At 35.4% G+C, this 19983-nt stretch overlaps 2 protein-coding genes across 7 annotated transcripts in view; one reads left to right on the top strand and one right to left on the bottom strand.

Moving 5' to 3' along the window:
• Window positions 1-821: 821 nt before the first annotated feature.
• LOC121388088 (E3 ubiquitin-protein ligase RNF166-like) lies at window positions 822-17797 on the top strand. 5 transcript variants are annotated; one of them, XM_041519303.1, is made up of 6 exons: window positions 822-1018; window positions 7386-7539; window positions 10398-10501; window positions 11678-11792; window positions 12942-13049; window positions 14031-14327. In XM_041519303.1, the coding sequence occupies exons 1-6, from the start codon at window positions 930-932 to the stop codon at window positions 14091-14093; spliced, it is 633 nt and encodes a 210-aa protein (XP_041375237.1). In that variant the 5' UTR covers window positions 822-929; the 3' UTR covers window positions 14094-14327. The 5 variants fall into 5 exon arrangements, with proteins under 5 accessions (XP_041375237.1, XP_041375238.1, XP_041375239.1 ...); XM_041519304.1 differs by lacking the exon at window positions 14031-14327 and adding an exon at window positions 13929-14015; XM_041519302.1 differs by lacking the exon at window positions 14031-14327 and adding an exon at window positions 13827-13921 and having other exon boundaries at window positions 823-1018.
• LOC121388087 (TELO2-interacting protein 1 homolog) overlaps window positions 17741-19983 on the bottom strand; it is a 47250-nt gene continuing 45007 nt past the window's right edge. For both annotated transcript variants that reach the window (XM_041519299.1, XM_041519300.1), the window contains exon 26: window positions 17741-18369. In XM_041519299.1, coding sequence (XP_041375233.1) covers window positions 18301-18369 — 69 coding nt within the window. In that variant the 3' untranslated portion in view covers window positions 17741-18300. The remainder of the gene's footprint in view (window positions 18370-19983) is intronic.

Below are 19983 nucleotides of genomic sequence, written 5' to 3'. Positions count from 1 at the left end.
CAAAACACTATTAACGTGTCTCTAACCTCTAAAGGACCAGTTTAACGGCACAACTAGAGCACATTAATTAATTAGTTATCGGCTATTGGATGTCAAACATTTGGTAATTCTGACACGTAGTCATCAGAGAAAATTCACAACCTTTTTCCATTTCCAGCAAGTGATTTTTTTATATGCACTTTTACACAGGCAGGTAAGCACATACCATGGCCCTTGACCAGTTGTGGTGCACTGAAATGAGAAAAAAACAATCAGTTGAATGGATCCACCAAGGTGGATAGATTCTCCGACGCAAGCATCTCCGTGTGGATCGATCCTCCGACTGAGCTAAATACCCCCACCCCCACCCGAAACAAAAGAGAAAGAAAGAAAGAAATGTTTTATTTAATGACGCACTCAACACATTTTATTTACGGTTATATGGCGTCAGACATATGGTTAAGGACCACACAGATTTTGAGAGGAAACCCGCTGTCGCCACTACATGGGCTACTCTTTCCGATTAGCAGCAAGGGATCTTTTATTTGCGCTTCCCACAGGCAGGATAGCACACACCATGGCCTTTGTTGAACCAGTTATGGATCACTGGTCGGTGCAAGTGGTTCACACCTACCCATTGAGCCTTGCGGAGCACTCACTCAGGGTTTGGAGTCGGTATCTGGATTAAAAATCCCATGCCTCGACTGGGATCCAAACCCAGTACCTACCAGCCTGTAGACCGATGGCCTAATCACGACGCCACCGAGGCCGGTACAAAAGAGAAGGATCAGATGCGCGCCCTAATGGGCCCAACCTCTGGATTTCACACAATATTGGTTGTTTAGCAAGTCTAACAACAAAGGGAAATAACTCTAATAACATTACTGGTTTGTGCGTGTTGTCAATTTTACGAAAGTAATGTTTTTCCTTTTAATTTAGGGTATTTTGCGATGGCTACAGCTTCAGAATCATCCACGTTTAAGTGTTCGATTTGTCTTGATATATTCGACAAACCTGTCGATATTGGATGTGGTCATATGTAAGTTTGAATCACAGATATCACACCACAGTTGTAGACTTTCAGTTTGAGTGGAACTAAGTTACTGTTACTAAGGTTAAAGGTCCACGACAGTCACTTTTCGGACCCTTGTTTTGGCTTCGTACACAATAAATAAAACCTATTCAACAGTACTGTTTTGATATGAGGGTATAATGTCCGCCCGTGCTTATACTTGAACTGTTACTAGAACGCCTTCGCGTTTTCCATGGAAAAGTTTCCCATGTCTATTAATACTAATAGACTAGTCTAATTGTCCGAACCAAATTGTTAACAACTACGAAAAATTACTCTCCTACCTTTAATTGCCGTTAGATTTCCTCCAAAGTTTGTCCAGACACAAATCTTGAAAAAACCATTACAATGACACAGATTCAACATACCAGATGATAACCATGTCACCTATATCGACTTCGCTGAGAGCGCATAGGGGAAAAAGCATGTAATTTTGTATCAGCTGCCATTTTGACTTTTTATGGAATATTCTTCAAGAGGGGTGAAAGGATAGGACTTAATCTAACAACGTCATAACATGTTATGATATAAAAACAAACGTGATGATGTCATATTATAATTTTTTATTATTATTATTATTATTTTAATGATACCACTAGAGATCATTGATTTCACAGTAATTGTGTCACATACTTTGGAGGCTTTCACCCCTCTTGAAGAGTATTCCATAAACAAGCAACATGGCAGAAGGCAGAAAACTGCATGTATTTTTCCCTATGCAATCTCAGCAAAGACAATATCGGCGACATCGTTGCAGTCTCGTGTGTGGAATCTGTATATTTGTAGTGGGTTTTTTGCAATTGGTGTCTGGACAAACTTTGGATGAAATCTTAACGGCAATTAAAGGTAGGAGAGTAATTTTTTGTAGTTGTTAACAATTTGGTTTGGATAATAGTTCATCAAGATAAACGTCTCCGGCATGATATTTATTATTGTGATGTTTATTGCTGTGTCATAACGTTTATCCATTGGATCGAATTTTCCACTTGCAATCACGATTTAATAAAATCAGGCATATGTACTTTATTTAAGAGTCTCAACACATACAACAACATATTTTAATAAATTTTAGACTAAAATTTTAATTACAATACCTTTGGTAACCTTTCCAGAATTAGATATTTGAATATGACACATTTTCACATTTAAAAGTTATTTTTATCCTGGCACATAGAAAATGCGGAATGAAAATATGGCGGAACGACAATTATTCGTATCGAACATTTTACGTACAGCCAATAAAAAGAAATATTTCAGAACTGAATGGTACTGATTATTCATTTTGTTATTTTTGTTTCTATATATGTGTTTTTGTGTGGGTTGCATTATATGCATTATTAATATTTATGCCATTAAAGGTTGTTGTTTTTTTTTGGGGGGGGGGGGAGGGGGGTATTATTCTTTTTTATTATTATAAAAAAAAAAAAATATTGTCAGTACAGGTCATTACTTATTTTAAGGCTTTCATTTATTTACTTTTTTAAAAGTTATTTCCTTTAGAATATTTTTAAATATTATTATAGGTCATTGGTTACATGTGTTTCAAAGGTTTTTCTCTTCTTTTTTTTTCCTATTTTTAATTATTATTGCAGGTCATTAGTTATTTTAAGGGTTTTATTTATTTATTATTTATTTTTGCTCTTTTCTGTTTTAATTTTTTTAGTTATAATTACTGGTTATTAGAACTTATTTTAAGGTTTTTATTCAATTTAAAAAAAAATATTATTATAAATATTTTTTAATAAACCTGCACAACCCCCAACCCCACAACCTAAAAAATCTTTGATTATAATAGTTTCATTAGTCTTTCATAATATTTCTATTAATCTTTTATAGCAAGTTCTGGGAAAAGGTGTGCGTGTGTGTGTGTGTGAAGGGAGGAAGGAAACATTTATAAATGAAAAAAGCACATTTTTATTTTGTTAATAATTAATTAAATTAATTTATTATTATTATTATTATTAAATCAATAATTTATTTATTGTTATTTTATTATTTATCAATTAAGTATTAATTAATTTTATATTATTTAGTTTTTATTAATATTATTAATTTATTATTTATTGATTTTTAAAAAATATTAATTAATTAGGGTGACGGAACATGCTCTTAATGTTGTTTTCGCCTGTGGCGATATTAATTGTGTTAGAGGGCCGTGTGCAGTTTCATTGCACTTAGCCCAGGTGGGCAACTTGTTACGTAATATTTCTGCGCGACGGTCCTCGAGCTGTACTTCTAATACAAACCCAGCCAAGTGCGGAGGCCATGTGGCGAGTAGTTACGTAATATCTCAGCGAGTGCAGTTTTTACAACCGTGATTTGGCGACGATGGCGACAGCCAGTCTGACGATCAGAGAAAAATATACCGACTCTGGGAGAGGTGGAATATCAGATGATAGGTGAGGTACCGCGTTGTACCCCCAGGCGATATTCGCTGTCTCTGAGAGTTTTAAATAAATAGCTAGGGTTGAGAGATATCTAGGAGAACCATAGGAAGGTATCCCGGGGGAACGTTGTCCGTTTGGACTTTGCTCTGTTGTATAACCTTGATGTGATTGATGTGACTTTTAAATATTTTAATACTGTATTATACCAATATTCTTTAGACAGTGTCTTCGGTCATCTGATGAAGTAAATCGTAGACTTTTTGTTCTAACATTATACGAGTATTTGGTAATATAAAGCTTAGCCAGTCATCCTAGAAGACCTAGGTAAACTGTAGGTTATTGTCTTTATTGTGATAGGTACCAGTATTAATTCTGTGTTACAAGGTTACTGAATGAGTAGTTAGGGTTAATTTTTAATTAACCAGTTAGGAATAGAGCTGTAATTCCTTTATTAATTAAGTTCCCCTGGAAGCGTTTCTCAGTTATCACACGTGTGGGTGTTGTGTCACGGTGAAGTGATTAGCATATTGTGTAAACTAGACACCTAGAGATTAACTAATTAAGTGATCAGTTCTGGGTTGTTATTAATTAACTACTGCGGCAGTACATTGGTCTGCGTAGGTTAATACAGATTCCAAAGTGTATTGTGTTTTTGTTGTGTTTTCTAGTGAACTAAACGATTACATATACTTTATATAAGATCTTATCTCTGATCATACCTAGACGAGCCAACGCGGGTATATAACTGCCTGTTACAGAGAGATCTAATAGATATACAGTTAGGAGAGATATTTGGACAATCATGTTTTATTCAGTTACGGGTATTATAGAATCCCCGTGACAATTAGTTTATTTATTAATATTTATTTTGTATTATTATTATTATTGTTATTAAACGTGATATTCCATTAAATGTCGTATATTGTGGAAGAAAATCGTGAACCTGAGACGAATAATTGTAAAAATAATCCTATTCCGCCAACACTTTTTAATCACATTTTTAATGTGCTTATAATGGCTAGCGGGAATATTCGAGATTTTGTTGGTAACTGAAAATTGGATTAATGCAGGATTACTATTTGGACAAACTGTCTATTTATGCGTAAAACGTAATTCGGGAAGTTTTCTTTATACAGTAAATGTTTATATTTATTGGTACATCTCATATTTTGCCACAAAATAATTAATTCCATGATTGTATCAATTCCGCCTGAAATCTGGGCGGAAAACGCACGCTTGTTTTTGCTGTTAAACTTGTAAACATCGGAGGTCCAACAAATGTCAAAATGTTAAAAAAACGGACCGTAGATGTTTACCTTGGTGAACTATTAATAGACCCGAGGTAGCCGTATGTGTTGCAAATGGCTCAACGACCAACGCATCCTTTAAATGAATGTTTTGGCATATCCTTCCAAACTGAACAGTAGACGAATCATCTAGTTCCATTGTGTTTATTTAATGTAAATTGTACGTCTGACACCGCACGGTCATCATTTATGGCAGAATATTACCTTGGACGAGGCTCTGGGTTAGTTCAGTAGTTGTCACCAAGGTACCTTCATTTCAGCTTGTGTTGTATTTTTGACAAATGTCAATTAAGCATCCAAAGTTAAATGGAAACGTTTATTTTGAAGTAAAGTACAGAACACATTAATCAGTATGTTTATCACTAGCTTTGTTATTATAAAGTTATTTGAGTTGCGAACGTGACTGGAATTCATTTACATCTCGTAGGCCTTTCCGCAGTGACATTAGCTGTTGGGTGTCAAAAAAGATGGTAGAGTGCTCGCCAAAGGTGAAAATGGGACTTAGGAACAGTCCCATTTAGAGAACCCTTCAAGGACTTTTCCTCCATCCCATTACTGGTATATCAAGGAAGGAAATGTTTTATTTAACGATGTACTCAACACATTTTATTTACGGTTATATGGCATCAGACATATGGTTAAGGACCACACAGATATAGAGAGGAAACCCACTGTTGCCACTTCATAGGTGACTCTTTGTGATTAGCAGCAAGGGATCTTTCATATGCACCATCCCACATACAGGATAGTACATACCACAGCCTTTGGATCGATCCTAAACCGACTGCACATCAAGTGAGTGCTTTACCACTGAGCTGTGTCCCACCCCTGATATATCAAAGGCTATGTGTGGTACATGTGCTATTCTGTATGTGGAAAATACATATACTTTAAATCATGAAATTAATACGAGCAAACTATCAACGCGAAAAATGTATCCGATGTATAGGCACCATAATTACTTTATCCATTTTAACCAACATCACCACCGATAATTAAGGAAAACCCAACTAAACAAAAAAAAATCTCACCCAACACAATCAGACAGGTCCATCTGTTGGAATTCTTTTCCTTTTTTTTTGTTATTAAAAAAATTATCATGTAATGAATAAGAAAACAGAAATGTAAAAGAAATGCCTTCTGGACAAGTGAAACAAATTTTAGTTATTGTTCACACTAAATACATTCACCTTGTTATTTCTGTGGTGCTTTTAAGAGGTTTCACTGAAAACAAATGCCAACTGCTTGAGTAGAATAATTATTGATGTGAAAAAACCCCTAAACAACTCTGCATTTTTTGTTTACAGTGTGATCTTTAAAAGTTCCCTTGGCAATGCATTTATAAAAATATGCATTTTAGTGTATACCTGTTCCAATGCAGTAATATCGTGACACATTATTTTCCTGATTTACAATACCAATACATACATACATACATTTTGCAGTTTGCGGGCGATTCGGTGCCACAGGTTCGAGTCCCAGCAACGGCATGGAACAATTTGTGAGGCCAGAAAGGATTTAATTATCCCCTGCGCCAGTGCGTTAATATCTATGTATGTAACAGTCAACCTCGACATACATACAATATATAGATATTCATACATCAATACATACTAGCCAGTGCCAGGTCTGCCCACTGTTTCATGCACGTAAGCGGGATCGACCACGTAGATTGTAGGCCCCATGCATATGGTTGAGTTAAAGAACTTCCTTTTTATGGAAGCTTCGATAGCTCAGAGCGTATCATGGTTAGTCTTGCAATTTGCGGGCAATTCGGTGCCACAGGTTCGAGTCCTAGCAACGGCATGGAACAATTTGTGAGGCCAGAAAGGATTTAATTATCCCCTGCACCAGTGCGTTAATATCTATGTATGTAACAGTCAACCTCGACATACATACAATATATAGATATTCATACATCAATACATACATACATACATACATATATACATATATATATATATATATAAGATCTCTTGCTGATATTTGGTAGGAGTATTGACCTACATGTATGTGAAAGCTGGTGAGTTCTTTTTTCACCATCTAAAGTTTGTTTTAACGACACTACTAAGAGTACATTGATTTATTAATCATCGACTATTGGATGTCAAAAATTTGGTAATTAGACTGAAAACCCACTACATTTTTCCATTAAGGTCAAGGTCAAAGGGTTTTACGTGCACGTTCAGAGCAAGCTGTTGTAGCGCACGCCTGTTGTGGGCGTTTTTTTTTTTTTTCCATTAGCAGCAAGGGATCTTTTATATGCACCATCCCACAGACAGGATAGCACATACCACAGCCTTGGATATACAAGTCATGGTGCACTGGTTAGGGCGAGAATTAGCCAAATGGGCCAACTGACGGGGATTGACCCTAGACTGAACACGCATAAAGTGAGTGTTTTACCACTGGGCTACATCCCGCCCCTTTTCCCTATCTCAGTGTCACAGTCAGTAATCACGCATTAAACACAAAATAGTACTAGTTTAAAAGTGAAATGTGCTACGGTGAAAAAAAACTTTTTTTTACAGACAGAAGTTAATACTGGGTTGTAAAAACAAATTTACTTTTTTCATTTTAGTTTTGGTACAGACAATAATGATTTGCTCAATATATTTTACCATTGTCATTGTTTTTCAGATATTGTTCAAAATGTGTTAGCTCCCTTCCATCGAGCCCCCCACAGTGTCCTCAATGTCGTGAAGTTTTCGACATCAGGCGGATGAGTCCAGCTGTGGATATTGAGATTCAGTTGCATTCTACTAAATCCAATTGCCAATGGTGTGGAAAAGATGTAAGACTTGACATCGTAATTCATTATGCAAGTTTCAGAAATTACCACACAATTCTACAATGTTAAATAGTAGTTGGTAATCAATCATCAAATTGATTGGCATTATTACTAATCAAAATTTTGAAAAATAAATGCTCCCTGATAATAAATTAAAGATCATCATAACAAGCAAATTAGTAAAGCATGAAGTCAATATTTTGTATTACCTGATCATCAAAAAGAACTGTACCGGTAACCCACGTTGAGGTGATAATAAGAATTATTCCTCTTGGAAGAGCTGGCAAAATCTTTGTCCCATTGAGTTTTGTGTTTTTGTTTAAATGATGTATTTTAAGAATTTGATAGCTGGAGGTGGGGTGGGTGGTCAGTGGCGTAGCCAGGATTTTATAGTGGGGGGGGGGGGGAACCCATATTGGGGGGCCAGTACACACTATTTTATAAAATTTAATAGTTTTTAAAAAAATTTGATTCGGGCGGTCCCATCCCCGTACTCTCCACCTTCTACATCATGCAGACCTGTCAACCCTCCCGGATTCCGCGGGAGTGTCCCGGTATTTGATCAAATCTCCTTTTACCTGTGCGGGAGACAGTTTCTCCTGTTAAATGACATTTTTGTAAGCATAAAAAAAAAATCGATCCTCTTTTGTCAGAATAACAGAAGGGAAGTAACTCTGCCTTTTTTTCTCATTCGGAAAATGTCGACTACTTTCGGTTTCCGAGAATGTAACAGGCCGAATTGTCCCGACTGTTTAACCTTTGCCGAAGTGAGAATTGTGGGATAGCCTATTTATATTGTTAAAAAAGCACATGGAGTTTATAAAATGAAGTGTTATTATAATGTTTGTTGTCATCGTAATGGCTACGAAGCGTGTTGCCGCTAATTCAACAGGCATTCTTGTTCAACTTTGACATTCAGTGTTGCCATATAAAAAAAAAAAAAACTATCCAATTTAGTTCTAATAACGCCTCTGAATTGTAAAATGTCTTCCCACTGGATTACATAATGCAACTATGACAAGTCTGAACTGCCAGACTCCCGAGTTGACAGCAATACACACGATGCATGTTAAAATCACATGTCACAGCAAGACAACGAAAAGACCAATTAGCTGTATAAACATACTTGTGTCAGTTAATTTTGTATGTTTGTGCGGTAAAATGTTGGTTATAAGGGTACACTTCAAGAAATTATTTTTGTACAATTAAAAAATGTTGTGTGTGACATTGACATAAAGTTACTCACGGAAATGGGTATAATTCCGGTATATTTCACACGATGTCCGTAATGAGGTTTTACTTATGATTAATGAAAATACAATGTTTATTGCATCATTATAATGATTTTAAATAAGTACCACGCCACCGTTCCTCATTATAGTAAAAACTGAATATTAATTTATAAGATTTATATAAATGTCTTTGGTACTTAGGTACACTAACCACAAATGATAATGTAACGCAACCTGTAAGGCTGTAAGTGTAATACCGTAAATGTACTAATTAATTTTTTTATTTCTTGTTCATGTTCTTAACATTTTTGGATAAAATATTTTTTTTTTTTTTTAAATATGTATTAAATCATAATAATATTTAAACTTAAAAAAAAAAAAAAAAACATTTTTTTTTTTTTTTTTAATGCCAAGATCTAAGGTTAAGAAGTATATATGACATTATAAAGTATTCATATAACTTATTGTAATAATGTTTTTTTTAAATCTTGCGATTTTGGGTTAAATTGTGTGAATTTAAAAAATCTCCTGCTTTTTGACAAAATCTCCTGCTTTTTCAACACACACCTCCTGCTTTCTCTTGACTAAAGGTTGACAGGTCTGTACATCTATCTTGCTTATATTCAGGTAAAATACTGCTGAATATATAACATCATTTACTAATACAAAACATAACTACAACCACAGTGTGTTAATAAACTGAAAACTATGATGGCTAACAGTTTATTATTTTTCGACTTAGATTGGAGATAGCCAGCATAAATTGAAGGTACTTAAATATTAAAAATAATTGAGAATACAGCTTTAAATATTAAAAATATATTTGAGATTGTAGCTTTAAATATTAAATATATATTTGAGATTGACTGAAGCTTTAAATATTAAAAATGTCCCCAAGATGGTAACTTTAAATATTAAAAATATCCCCGAGATGGTAACTTGAAATGTTAAAATTATCCCCGAAATTGTAACTTTAAATGTTAAAAATATCCCCGAGATGGTAACTTTAAATGTTAAAAATATCCCCGAGATGGTAACTTTAAATGTTAAAAATATTTTTGTGATTGTTAGGCAAAAAAAAAAGCCGTCTCTGGTCAGACCAAAGTTCATGAATTAATGCTGTGATGCAGCTTTTAAATAAATTGGGTTTTTTAAAGCATAGATTGCACATAAAGGTGGGTATATTTGATACTGAAATAAGGGGCATATTTAAATTGAAATCAGAATGCACGTCCTACTAGTTCATGTACGATGGCATTTTGGCTCCAAATGCGATTTTACATCATAGCAAGAAAAGCCTAGCAAAAATCAATATCATACCGCGGAAAATTAAAACAATTTTTTTTTGACGCACAAGGGTCAAAATCGACATGCATCCTGACTAGATACCAGAAATTTATTTTGTTTGGCCTTACCTTAAATATTAAAAATATATTACAGATTGTAGCTTTTATTATTACATATCTATTTGAAATAGTAGCTTTAAATATTAAAAGTATGTTGAAGATTGCAGCTTTAAATACGGTACTAGAGATGGAGCTTTAAGGATGACCATGTTTTTTTCTAGCCAGTATGCGTCATTTTCATGCCTATAGAAAACATGTAAGCAACTTGTTTTTCTCATTGTAGATGTTAATGACCCAACTGAGAAATCACAACACCAAGTGCTCTATGGTGGACCGATCTATTCCAAAGTTTAAGCCAATCAAGATGACTTCTCAGGAAATACCTAGGTTAGAAATTGTCAAATGGATTTTACTATAAAAAAATTTCACGACAGTACAGTATTTAGAATCCATATTCAGTTGATGATGTGTGTGTGGTGTGAAAATATGCAGGTACCGAACAATAGAAAATGAATTATTTTACATTTATTACCTGAAGCATAGATGGATGGATAGATGAAATGGATGAAAATATGGATGAATGAACAAATAAACAATGACAATATATTAGCTGTTGATACATTGAATGAATACTTTATTATCTGAAGCTGTTGCTATACCGATGTATTAGTGTATTATGATACCACTGCTGACGATACGATTCACGATACCATTGCTTGTGTATCGATTCCTATTCTGACCATGTATCGATTCATATATTAATTTCATATCGATTTACCACCACCAATTTGTACCGACACATACTTAATTTTTTCAAGGAAAAACCGTGAAGTGGACAGAGAATATCAATATGTCTATTATGTGGTGTTTCTACATTCAACTGTGTTTAATCAGTGTTTCACTATTATCATGTTTATTTCTTATTTTAAATTATTTCACCGAAGCTTCAACTTGATACGGCACTGATAATTAAAATATATTAACTTTAAGAAAGGCCTCAATTTAAAATAAAAAAATTGTAAACGATAAATTAAATTGGGCTGCACATTTTTAGAATTGTTAAAATATATTTCAGATCTCAGCGGGTTTCCTCTCTACAGTATCTGTGTGGTCCTTAACCATGTCTGACGCCATATAACCATAAATAAAATGTGTTGAGTGTGCGTCATTAAATAAAATATTTCCTTCCTTCCTTCAACTTCTTGTTTCACTGGGAAAAATACTGTGGATCGGGTATTGTGATACATATAGTGTTGTGGGTTTTGTATTGTGATAAATATCGTGAGGTAGGTGTATCATGACAACCTAATATAAAGTAATAATGAATGAATGAATGAAAGAATGTTGTGCAGTGACACCCTAGCTTAAAAACAATTCTGATTATTCATCTACTGGGCATCAAAAAAAGAAGAAAAGAACAAGTGATCTGACTAAAGACATTGTGTTGAACATTAAAATAGTGCATATTTGTCACTGTAATACAAGTGGTACATAAAGTGACCTGAAGGTGACATACCAGTATATAATGTTAGTGGGTTTTTTTACTATATATTTAATTTTCAGTCACCTTCCAAACCGGTCAACGTTTGACTGTCCGTATTGTAAGAAGGGCAACTTGGACAACAGTGATCTTGTGAAGCACTGCAATAAACACCACAAACATGACCCGTCTAATGTTGTAAGTGTCTTTATCACAAAATATATGTGGTCTGAAATGTCACTTATATCAAACTTTTCCCTGCTGTCCCAAACAGTGCCCTGCGACTAATATATCAAAGATTGCGGTGTATGCTGTCCTGTCTGTGGGATGGTGCATATAAAAGATCCTTTGGTGCTAATGGAAAAATGTAGCAGGCTTCCTCCAAGACTGAGTAAAAAAACAATTACCAAATGTTTGACATTGTGTCGCCAATGATTAATAAATCAATGTTATAGTGGTGGTGTTACACAAAACTAACTTTTCATACCAAATGTTTGACATTGTGTCGCCAATGATTAATAAATCAATGTTATAGTGGTGGTGTTACACAAAACTAACTTTTCATACCAAAGAAACAAGATGTAGCTCAGTGGCAGTTTGTTTCTTCATTCCAACTAGTGTGCCATAACTAGTACATTAAAGGCTATGGTATGTACTATCCTGTCTACAAGAATAAAAGTGCCTTGCAGTTCGCAGCACCGGGTCTCCTCTCTTTCTTTCTTTCATTCCAATGTTAAGTTAACCATATGACACCAAGTAAGCACAGTTGAAAATGTTATCAGGTGTTAAAACAATATTCCTTTCCTTTACTTGTCCAAATTGAAGTGATAATCCCACTGACATCATGACATCTCAAAAAATAATCTGTTCACTTCATCAGGTTTGAATGTGTATGTCATTTGTTCACATTTGGAAAAAGGTCATCTGAAAATTTTACATTATGTATGCCATACTTGCAAAACTTCTATTTATTTACCAGAAAATTTGCATTTAAGCCCTTGGGGATTTTTTGGAGAACAAAAGTTAAGCTCTGGACTTTGACTGCAAAACTACTAATTATGGTACTGTTCGTTACTCATAATACCATTAAATTTGATTATACTGTACTTCGGATGCATAAGGGAGATTATACCATAAACCATTATAAATATTGTGTTTAATTTTAAGCCCTAGGCCTGAATACAAAAAAAGCTAATTTTTAATGTCAGTGGCTAAAAAACAGATAGGCTTGAATAAGAATTCAAGGTAGATAAAAATAATTTTCACATTGTTTTGGGGAGTCATGTTATCAAACGTATATCTATTTTCCCCCCATAACTGATGAAATGTGTTTGTTTTTCCTGCCAGATTTGTCCCATCTGTGTAGCAATGCCGTGGGGAGAGTCGGATCGAAGAAGCGCTAATTTCATTCAACATCTCAATCTTCGGCACAAGTTTGAGTATGAAACATATGTGGTGAGTGCATACAGACTGTACACCTCAGCGCATTGTTTGCTTACTGACCATCAGGTTTCTTATAAACCAGGGCCGATATTTTCAAAGCTATCTTAGCTATACAATATTGTAAAACCATAGCAAGCTATGATGTCACTATGGCAGGTGTTGTAGTGACGTCATAGCCTAGTGGTTTTGTGATATCGTAGGGCTAAGATTGATTAGAAAATCTGTAGCCAGGCTCCTGATTCTTAAATGTACTAAATTCAATACATGAGACTTGTCTATACTGTAAATCAGGGAAATACTGTGTGTGTATAAAATTCATGTGGTTTGCATCTGATCTCATGTTGCAAAATATACACCTATGCATTATTTTTACTGTAGATACCAATGATTGTTTGGAAAATTTACACATTGCAAACATGCACTTTTGTCCAAAAATTAAAAAAAAATAATAGTACAATATTAATCCAGTTTACAATAAGTAGGTAGATAAATATCATACGAATCATTAAAGTATGTTTATGAATACAAAGCCAGGAATTGAATTTATAAAACATCCTAACTTAACGTTTATGGTTAGCAGTCAAACATTTAAAAGTATTTGGTGTCCATTTCAAATAAAAAAAGACATCAATATAGAAGATAAGTCATGGTAAGGGCAAAAGATAGTTATTCATGTATATTTTGAACTCTATTATTTGTACAGATTGTAATTACAACAATAGTTGTTTTATAGATTTGTCTGTTGACTGATGTGTTATGTACTGTATATCACTAATCTCCGTGTTTTAGGATTTCAACCAGGATGATGATGCTATGCTAGAGGCAGCACTCCAGGCTTCATTGAATGACTGATGTGTTGTGTACTGTATATCACTAATCTCCGTGTTTCAGGATTTCAACCAGGATGATGATGCTATGCTAGAGGCAGCACTCCAGGCTTCACTGAATGACTGATGTGTTGTGTACTGTATATCACTAATCTCTGTGTTTCAGGACTTCATCCAGGATGATGATGCTATGCTAGAGGCAGCACTCCAGGCTTCACTGAATGACTGATGTGTTGTGTACTGTATATCACTAATCTCCGTGTGTCAGGACTTAACCAGGATGATGATGCTAAGCTAGAGGCAGCACTCCAGGCTTCACTGAATGACTGATGTGTTGTGTACTGTATATCACTAATCTCCGTGTTTTAGGATTTCAACCAGGATGATGATGCTATGCTAGAGGCAGCACTCCAGGCTTCACTGAATGACTGATGTGTTGTGTACTGTATATCACTAATCTCTGTGTTTTAGGATTTCAACCAGGATGATGATGCTATGCTAGAGGCAGCACTCCAGGCTTCACTGAATGACAGATGAATTTTTCATCATCATGCTGCACTATTAGTAGAGATGATTTGAAGACAGATCAAGGCATGTCCTCATCTAGGTGGAAGTGACCTCTATTAACAAACATGACACCATCGTTCTAGATGGGCATCCAGGCATGGATTCGGATTGGATTCTAGGAGTCTCCAAACCCCTCCATGTACACACACACACACATGCGCAAGCACGCACGCACACGCACTTACAATTGCTCATTTTAAAAGTGCATTTTCCTAAGCCCAAAACATTTTTTTTCTTCTATTTGTTTTCATGTATAAATAGTTTTGGACCTCACCTGCAAAAACATCCTGGATCCATGCCTGGCATCGCAGCTGGGTTTACAAACCATGAATCTTTAGGTATAAAACATCTGTTGTTTAATATGAATAACTGTTATTCACAGACATTGTTTTAAATACATCTGCATGTGTACAGGACTCGTCATACAAATATGAACCCTCTCATTACCTATATGTGAAGATCTTCATTAGGTACACAGATTTAAAGACCTGTAACACACTTGAACCCTCTCATTACCTATATGTGAAGATCTTCATTAGGTACACAGATTTAAAGACCTGTAACACACTTGAACCCTCTCATTACCTATATGTGAAGATCTTCATTAGGTACACAGATTTAAAGACCTGTAACACACTTGAAACATGGGTTTTATCTTGGACTATATTAAAGTTTTTTTAAATGGCAGGTTTTTTTGCCGTGGACATTTTCTTAATTGCAGGGGTTGCATTAGGTGATGGGATGCCAATGTTTTCTAGTTCGTTACAGAAAACAAACTCCTTTCAAACTTGTTTTGGTAACACCTCTGTCTGTTGTTAGTATAAATTTAGGGAGTTGCCAGATCATCCTCGTGTTTAATACAGGTCTGTTTGTTTTTAAAACAAATCTAGAATACTGGTGAAAAAATAAAATCTGCTAAAACATTTAGGTATGGTGCCATACCCAAATACTATTTATTGGGGATGCTATTTTAGCCTCAGAAACTGGCAGACAACTGCTAATTAAAAAAATTATATTAAAATTGACTGTTTTTTCCTTAGGAATGTGGAGATGCATGCAACTGAATTTTGCATTTCTTTGATTCACGGACAAGAAGTCTGGGCTTACACATGTAGTTTATTACTATCTTGCATATTGGGTTGCAGTGTGTGTACATAGTAAACAGTAGCTTGCATTATTTCATTAAAAATCGTCTGTGTTTCAAATAGAAAAAAATGTCTACTCACCTTAGTCCTACATCTTCCACATTAACCAAGACTACTGAGGCCAAATTTATGAAGCCTGTTTTTTTTAGATGCAGGTGTTTAAGCATTGTAAATGTATGTAATTACACATGTGTAAGACAAACAGGCTTTGTAAATTTGGCGTATAATATCATTCAAGTAGTCTTGTAACACTGTTCAACAATACATTATATTTTATGGTGCATTTAAATGTTGCATCACAAATTGTGTATACAGTAAATAATGGTATGTACCTTTGTGTCAAACCTGTAAATGGATAAATGCAAAATATCTCATCAAATGTGATTAACCTTAAAGAAAATCCCAAATTATTGAGAGAGAAAAGTTTGTTTTATTTTAAGACACCACTAGAGCACATTGATGTGTTAATCATTGACACCACTAGAGCACATTGATGTGTTAATCATTGGCCCCACAAGAGCACATTGATGTGTTAATCATTGGCCCCAAATTATTGACAGATTGTGTTCTGCATGTTGTAATGCTGTACAATACATTGATGGTATAAGAAATAATAATTCTAATACCAAAGACCACACAGCTAAACACCTAATTTGCATCAGAGCTATATGTGGCTATCACATCACTATATTTTAATCCATACCTGTGATGTCACACTATTCTAGGTGTATATTATTTTTTAAGATTCATCACCTGTGAAACAAAGGAATTTGAACTTCTTACGCATTTGAACCCACTACTGACAGAACTTCTCAGTGATAGAAATACGCAGAATTTTTTTACTAGTCCACCGGACAAATACATCTAAAAATCTACTTGTCCATCAATATTTTCACTTGTCCAAATAAATGGTTTATTTTATTCAAGTATCAGGATGTTTGTGATTGCTAAACCACGAGGCACATTTTGCTTGTCCGAATAGATTTTCACTTGTCAGGACAAACAGACAAGTGCTTATTTCGAACACTGCTTATTCATTGTAATCATCAGATATGTAATTTAAGCCTCAAACCTGATACTAGTGATAGTAATGTATTCTGTCAAAGATTGTTGGAAACGTAAACGTAATGCCAGCAATCCACTGCTAAGGATTTCCTCACAGAATCGTTCAGGTTACATCCGAAAGGATCCTATGGTTTTGGGTTATTAGTTTTGTAAATATTTTTTGCCATTTTAACCAATATTTTATTTAAAAAGATAAAATAGTATTTAATTTAGCAGTCTTGTAATTTGTTGTGAGTGTCGGAAGTGTATTCATGAAAAATTGTTTTTTATATTAAGATGATGAGAATGGTAGGCAGATAGTTGAGAAAGATGAATGTCGTAAGTGTAGATTCCTGAAAAATAATAACTTGTTGGCTTGTGAATATTTCGTATGAATCTATACTCCCTCGTGTTCCCCATTACCAGGGTTTCTAGATTATGGTAGCCCCACTCCCATGGCTAGTAATATTCAATGTTGGGCTAGTAAATAACTACTATTGCCGTGCCCGACGGCTAGTGAAGTTTGTTTTGGTCAAATAACTCCATTTAAGTCTGTTTTGTAAATATGAATATCCTGCCCTCACCCTCGGCCCCACCCTCCCAATCTTACTGTTTTAAAGTTTTATATCCCTCTTCAGGTGACCTATCTGATTATTACTATTAGTAAAATTGTATTAACTAAAAGTAGGGCTAGTGAATTTTTAATTGTGGTTAGTAAATTTTCAAAATTGCTGGTCCCATGGCTAGTGGGTTTTCTAAAAATCCTGGAAGCCCTGCCATTACTTATAGTCCATCCCACAGGGGATGCCTTTTTTCATACTATGGAATTTACTAGAACTTATTGATTTCTGGGCCGATTGATTTGTAAATTGCACGCAAAAATAGGGGTTTTTTTGTTGTTGTTATTTCCAAAACGTCAAAACAAACTGAAATTATTTACATTTTTTTTTTTTATAGAATGATGGGATAGACTATAAGTGATTTGATCATTTAGAGGATATAGCAGTTGAATTATGTTTAACTTCTGTTCAGTAAACCATGTACAAGTTGGTGATTCACTGGGAAGTATATTTACCAAACATTTTAGTGAATAAACTACATTTTGTAAACAACAGTTGTATATAGTGTGTGTATATATATCACATGTATTTATTAATAATTAAAAACAATTCTGCAATTTGTGTTGGTCTTTTGTATTGATGAAACAATGTCACAGTGACATGTTTGCATGTTCTAACCAAGGTGGCATGAAGTTCTATGTTAGAGCGATGAGTAGGATGACTGACCTCCTTAATAGATTGAGTATGAGGTTTCCCATTCCAACCAGTTATCCATGACTGGTATACCGCATGCATTGCTGAGTTACATCTTATATGTGGTGAAGTTTATATTGGTGTTATTCAGTAAGAGAAGGAATTAGTGTTGTTCCATTTCATCATGTTGGTGCCATCTGATTAATTTACAGTTAAATCAACTTTAACAGCACAACCAGAGCACAGGATAGTTCACCTTTTAGTAGAAACTTGTGTTAACTGCATCCGTTCACTTTTGATGGGGATGCTGTATTGATTTCAGTTCATTAGGTTGCTTCTTCATGTAGACCGTGCTAGCTTCGTGCTGCCATTGTGAAGCTGTTGTGTCAGCAAGTTCTGTTCTGATCAACAATCGGTGTGTAAGGCGTCACGTCAGAGGAAGTAATTTAATAACATTGTCTGTGAACTCGTTACTCTTCCCTGGTTCACTAAAAACCTAAAATAAAAACATCTGGGATATAGTGTCGTAAGTTAATTGCCCAGTAATTAAATTATGGGCACAAATCACACATTTATGAATACCTATTCATTCATTTCATTTCAACTTGTTTCCGTGCTTATATCCAATTAAGGTTCAAGCACACTGTCCTGGGCACACCTTAGCTATCTGGGCTGTCTGTCCAGGACAGTAGGTTAGTTGATTGTTCGTGGTTAGCGAGAAAAAAAGAGGGTGTAGTGGTCTCACACCTACCCACGGAGTAGTTAAAACCCACTCTGGGTGGGAGTCTGTACCGGGCTGCAAACCCTATACCTACCAGACTTAATTTTGATGGCTTTACCACAAAGCCACAGAAGCCGGTTGAATACCTATCCTGACCTCTTACTAATATGCATACACTTGCCTCTACTTAACCAAGACCGACAAGATCATATCGTTCACGCATCATTTAAGTAAATCTAATTTTTCATAGTCTATTTTTTGTTTTCCATGTAAACTTGGGACATCATTTATATGTACATTATGCATTATAAGGAAAGCAATTACCTGAATTTACTCTGTGTAACCAAAGATTCAATTGTCCGAGGCGTGCCAGACTGTTCTGAACATCTCCCAGTCGGATAGCTCTAATTTACTCTGTGTAACCAGATATTCAATTGTCCGAGGCGTGCCAGACTGTTCTGAACATCACCCAGTCGGATAGCTCTAATTTACTCTGTGTAACCAGATATTCAATTGTCCGAGGCGTGCCAGACTGTTCTGAACATCACCCAGTCGGATAGCTCTAATTTACTCTGTGTAACCAGATATTCAATTGTCCGAGGCGTGCCAGACTGTTCTGAACATCACCCAGTCGGATAGCTCTAATTTACTCTGTGTAACCAAAGATTCAATTGTCCGAGGCGTGCCAGACTGTTCTGAACATCACCCAGTCGGATAGCTCTAATTTACTCTGTGTAACCAAAGATTCAATTGTCCGAGGCGTGCCAGACTGTTCTGAACATCTCCCAGTCGGATAGCTCTAATTTACTCTGTGTAACCAGATATTCAATTGTCCGAGGCGTGCCAGACTGTTCTGAACATCACCCAGTCGGATAGCTCTAATTTACTCTGTGTAACCAGATATTCAATTGTCCGAGGCGTGCCAGACTGTTCTGAACATCACCCAGTCGGATAGCTCTAATTTACTCTGTGTAACCAAAGATTCAATTGTCCGAGGCGTGCCAGACTGTTCTGAACATCACCCAGTCGGATAGCTCTAATTTACTCTGTGTAACCAAAGATTCAATTGTTCGAGGCGTGCCAGACTGTTCTGAACATCACCCAGTCGGATAGCTCTAATTTACTCTGTGTAACCAAAGATTCAATTGTCCGAGGCGTGCCAGACTGTTCTGAACATCACCCAGTCGGATAGCTCTAATTTACTCTGTGTAACCAAAGATTCAATTGTTCGAGGCGTGCCAGACTGTTCTGAACATCACCCAGTCGGATAGCTCTAATTTACTCTGTGTAACCAAAGATTCAATTGTCCGAGGCGTGCCAGACTGTTCTGAACATCACCCAGTCGGATAGCTCTAATTTACTCTGTGTAACCAAAGATTCAATTGTTCG

This window comes from Gigantopelta aegis, chromosome 14 (genome assembly GCF_016097555.1).
Source record: "Gigantopelta aegis isolate Gae_Host chromosome 14, Gae_host_genome, whole genome shotgun sequence".
In the NCBI taxonomy this organism is placed as follows: Eukaryota; Metazoa; Mollusca; class Gastropoda; order Neomphalida; family Peltospiridae; genus Gigantopelta; species Gigantopelta aegis.
Note: the sequence above shows the minus strand (reverse complement) of the source record. Positions and strands in the feature narration are given on the sequence as shown.

Bases quoted from the DNA above. Each gene is read 5' to 3' on its own strand.
- LOC121388088 (XM_041519301.1), top strand. From the start codon at position 930: ATGGCTACAGCTTCAGAATCATCCACGTTTAAGTGTTCGATTTGTCTT. The intron at 1,019-7,385 runs GTAAGTTTGAAT...ATTGTTTTTCAG, and splicing joins GATATTGGATGTGGTCATAT to ATATTGTTCAAAATGTGTTA. The intron at 13,050-14,335 runs GTGAGTGCATAC...TCTGTGTTTTAG, and splicing joins TTGAGTATGAAACATATGTG to GATTTCAACCAGGATGATGA.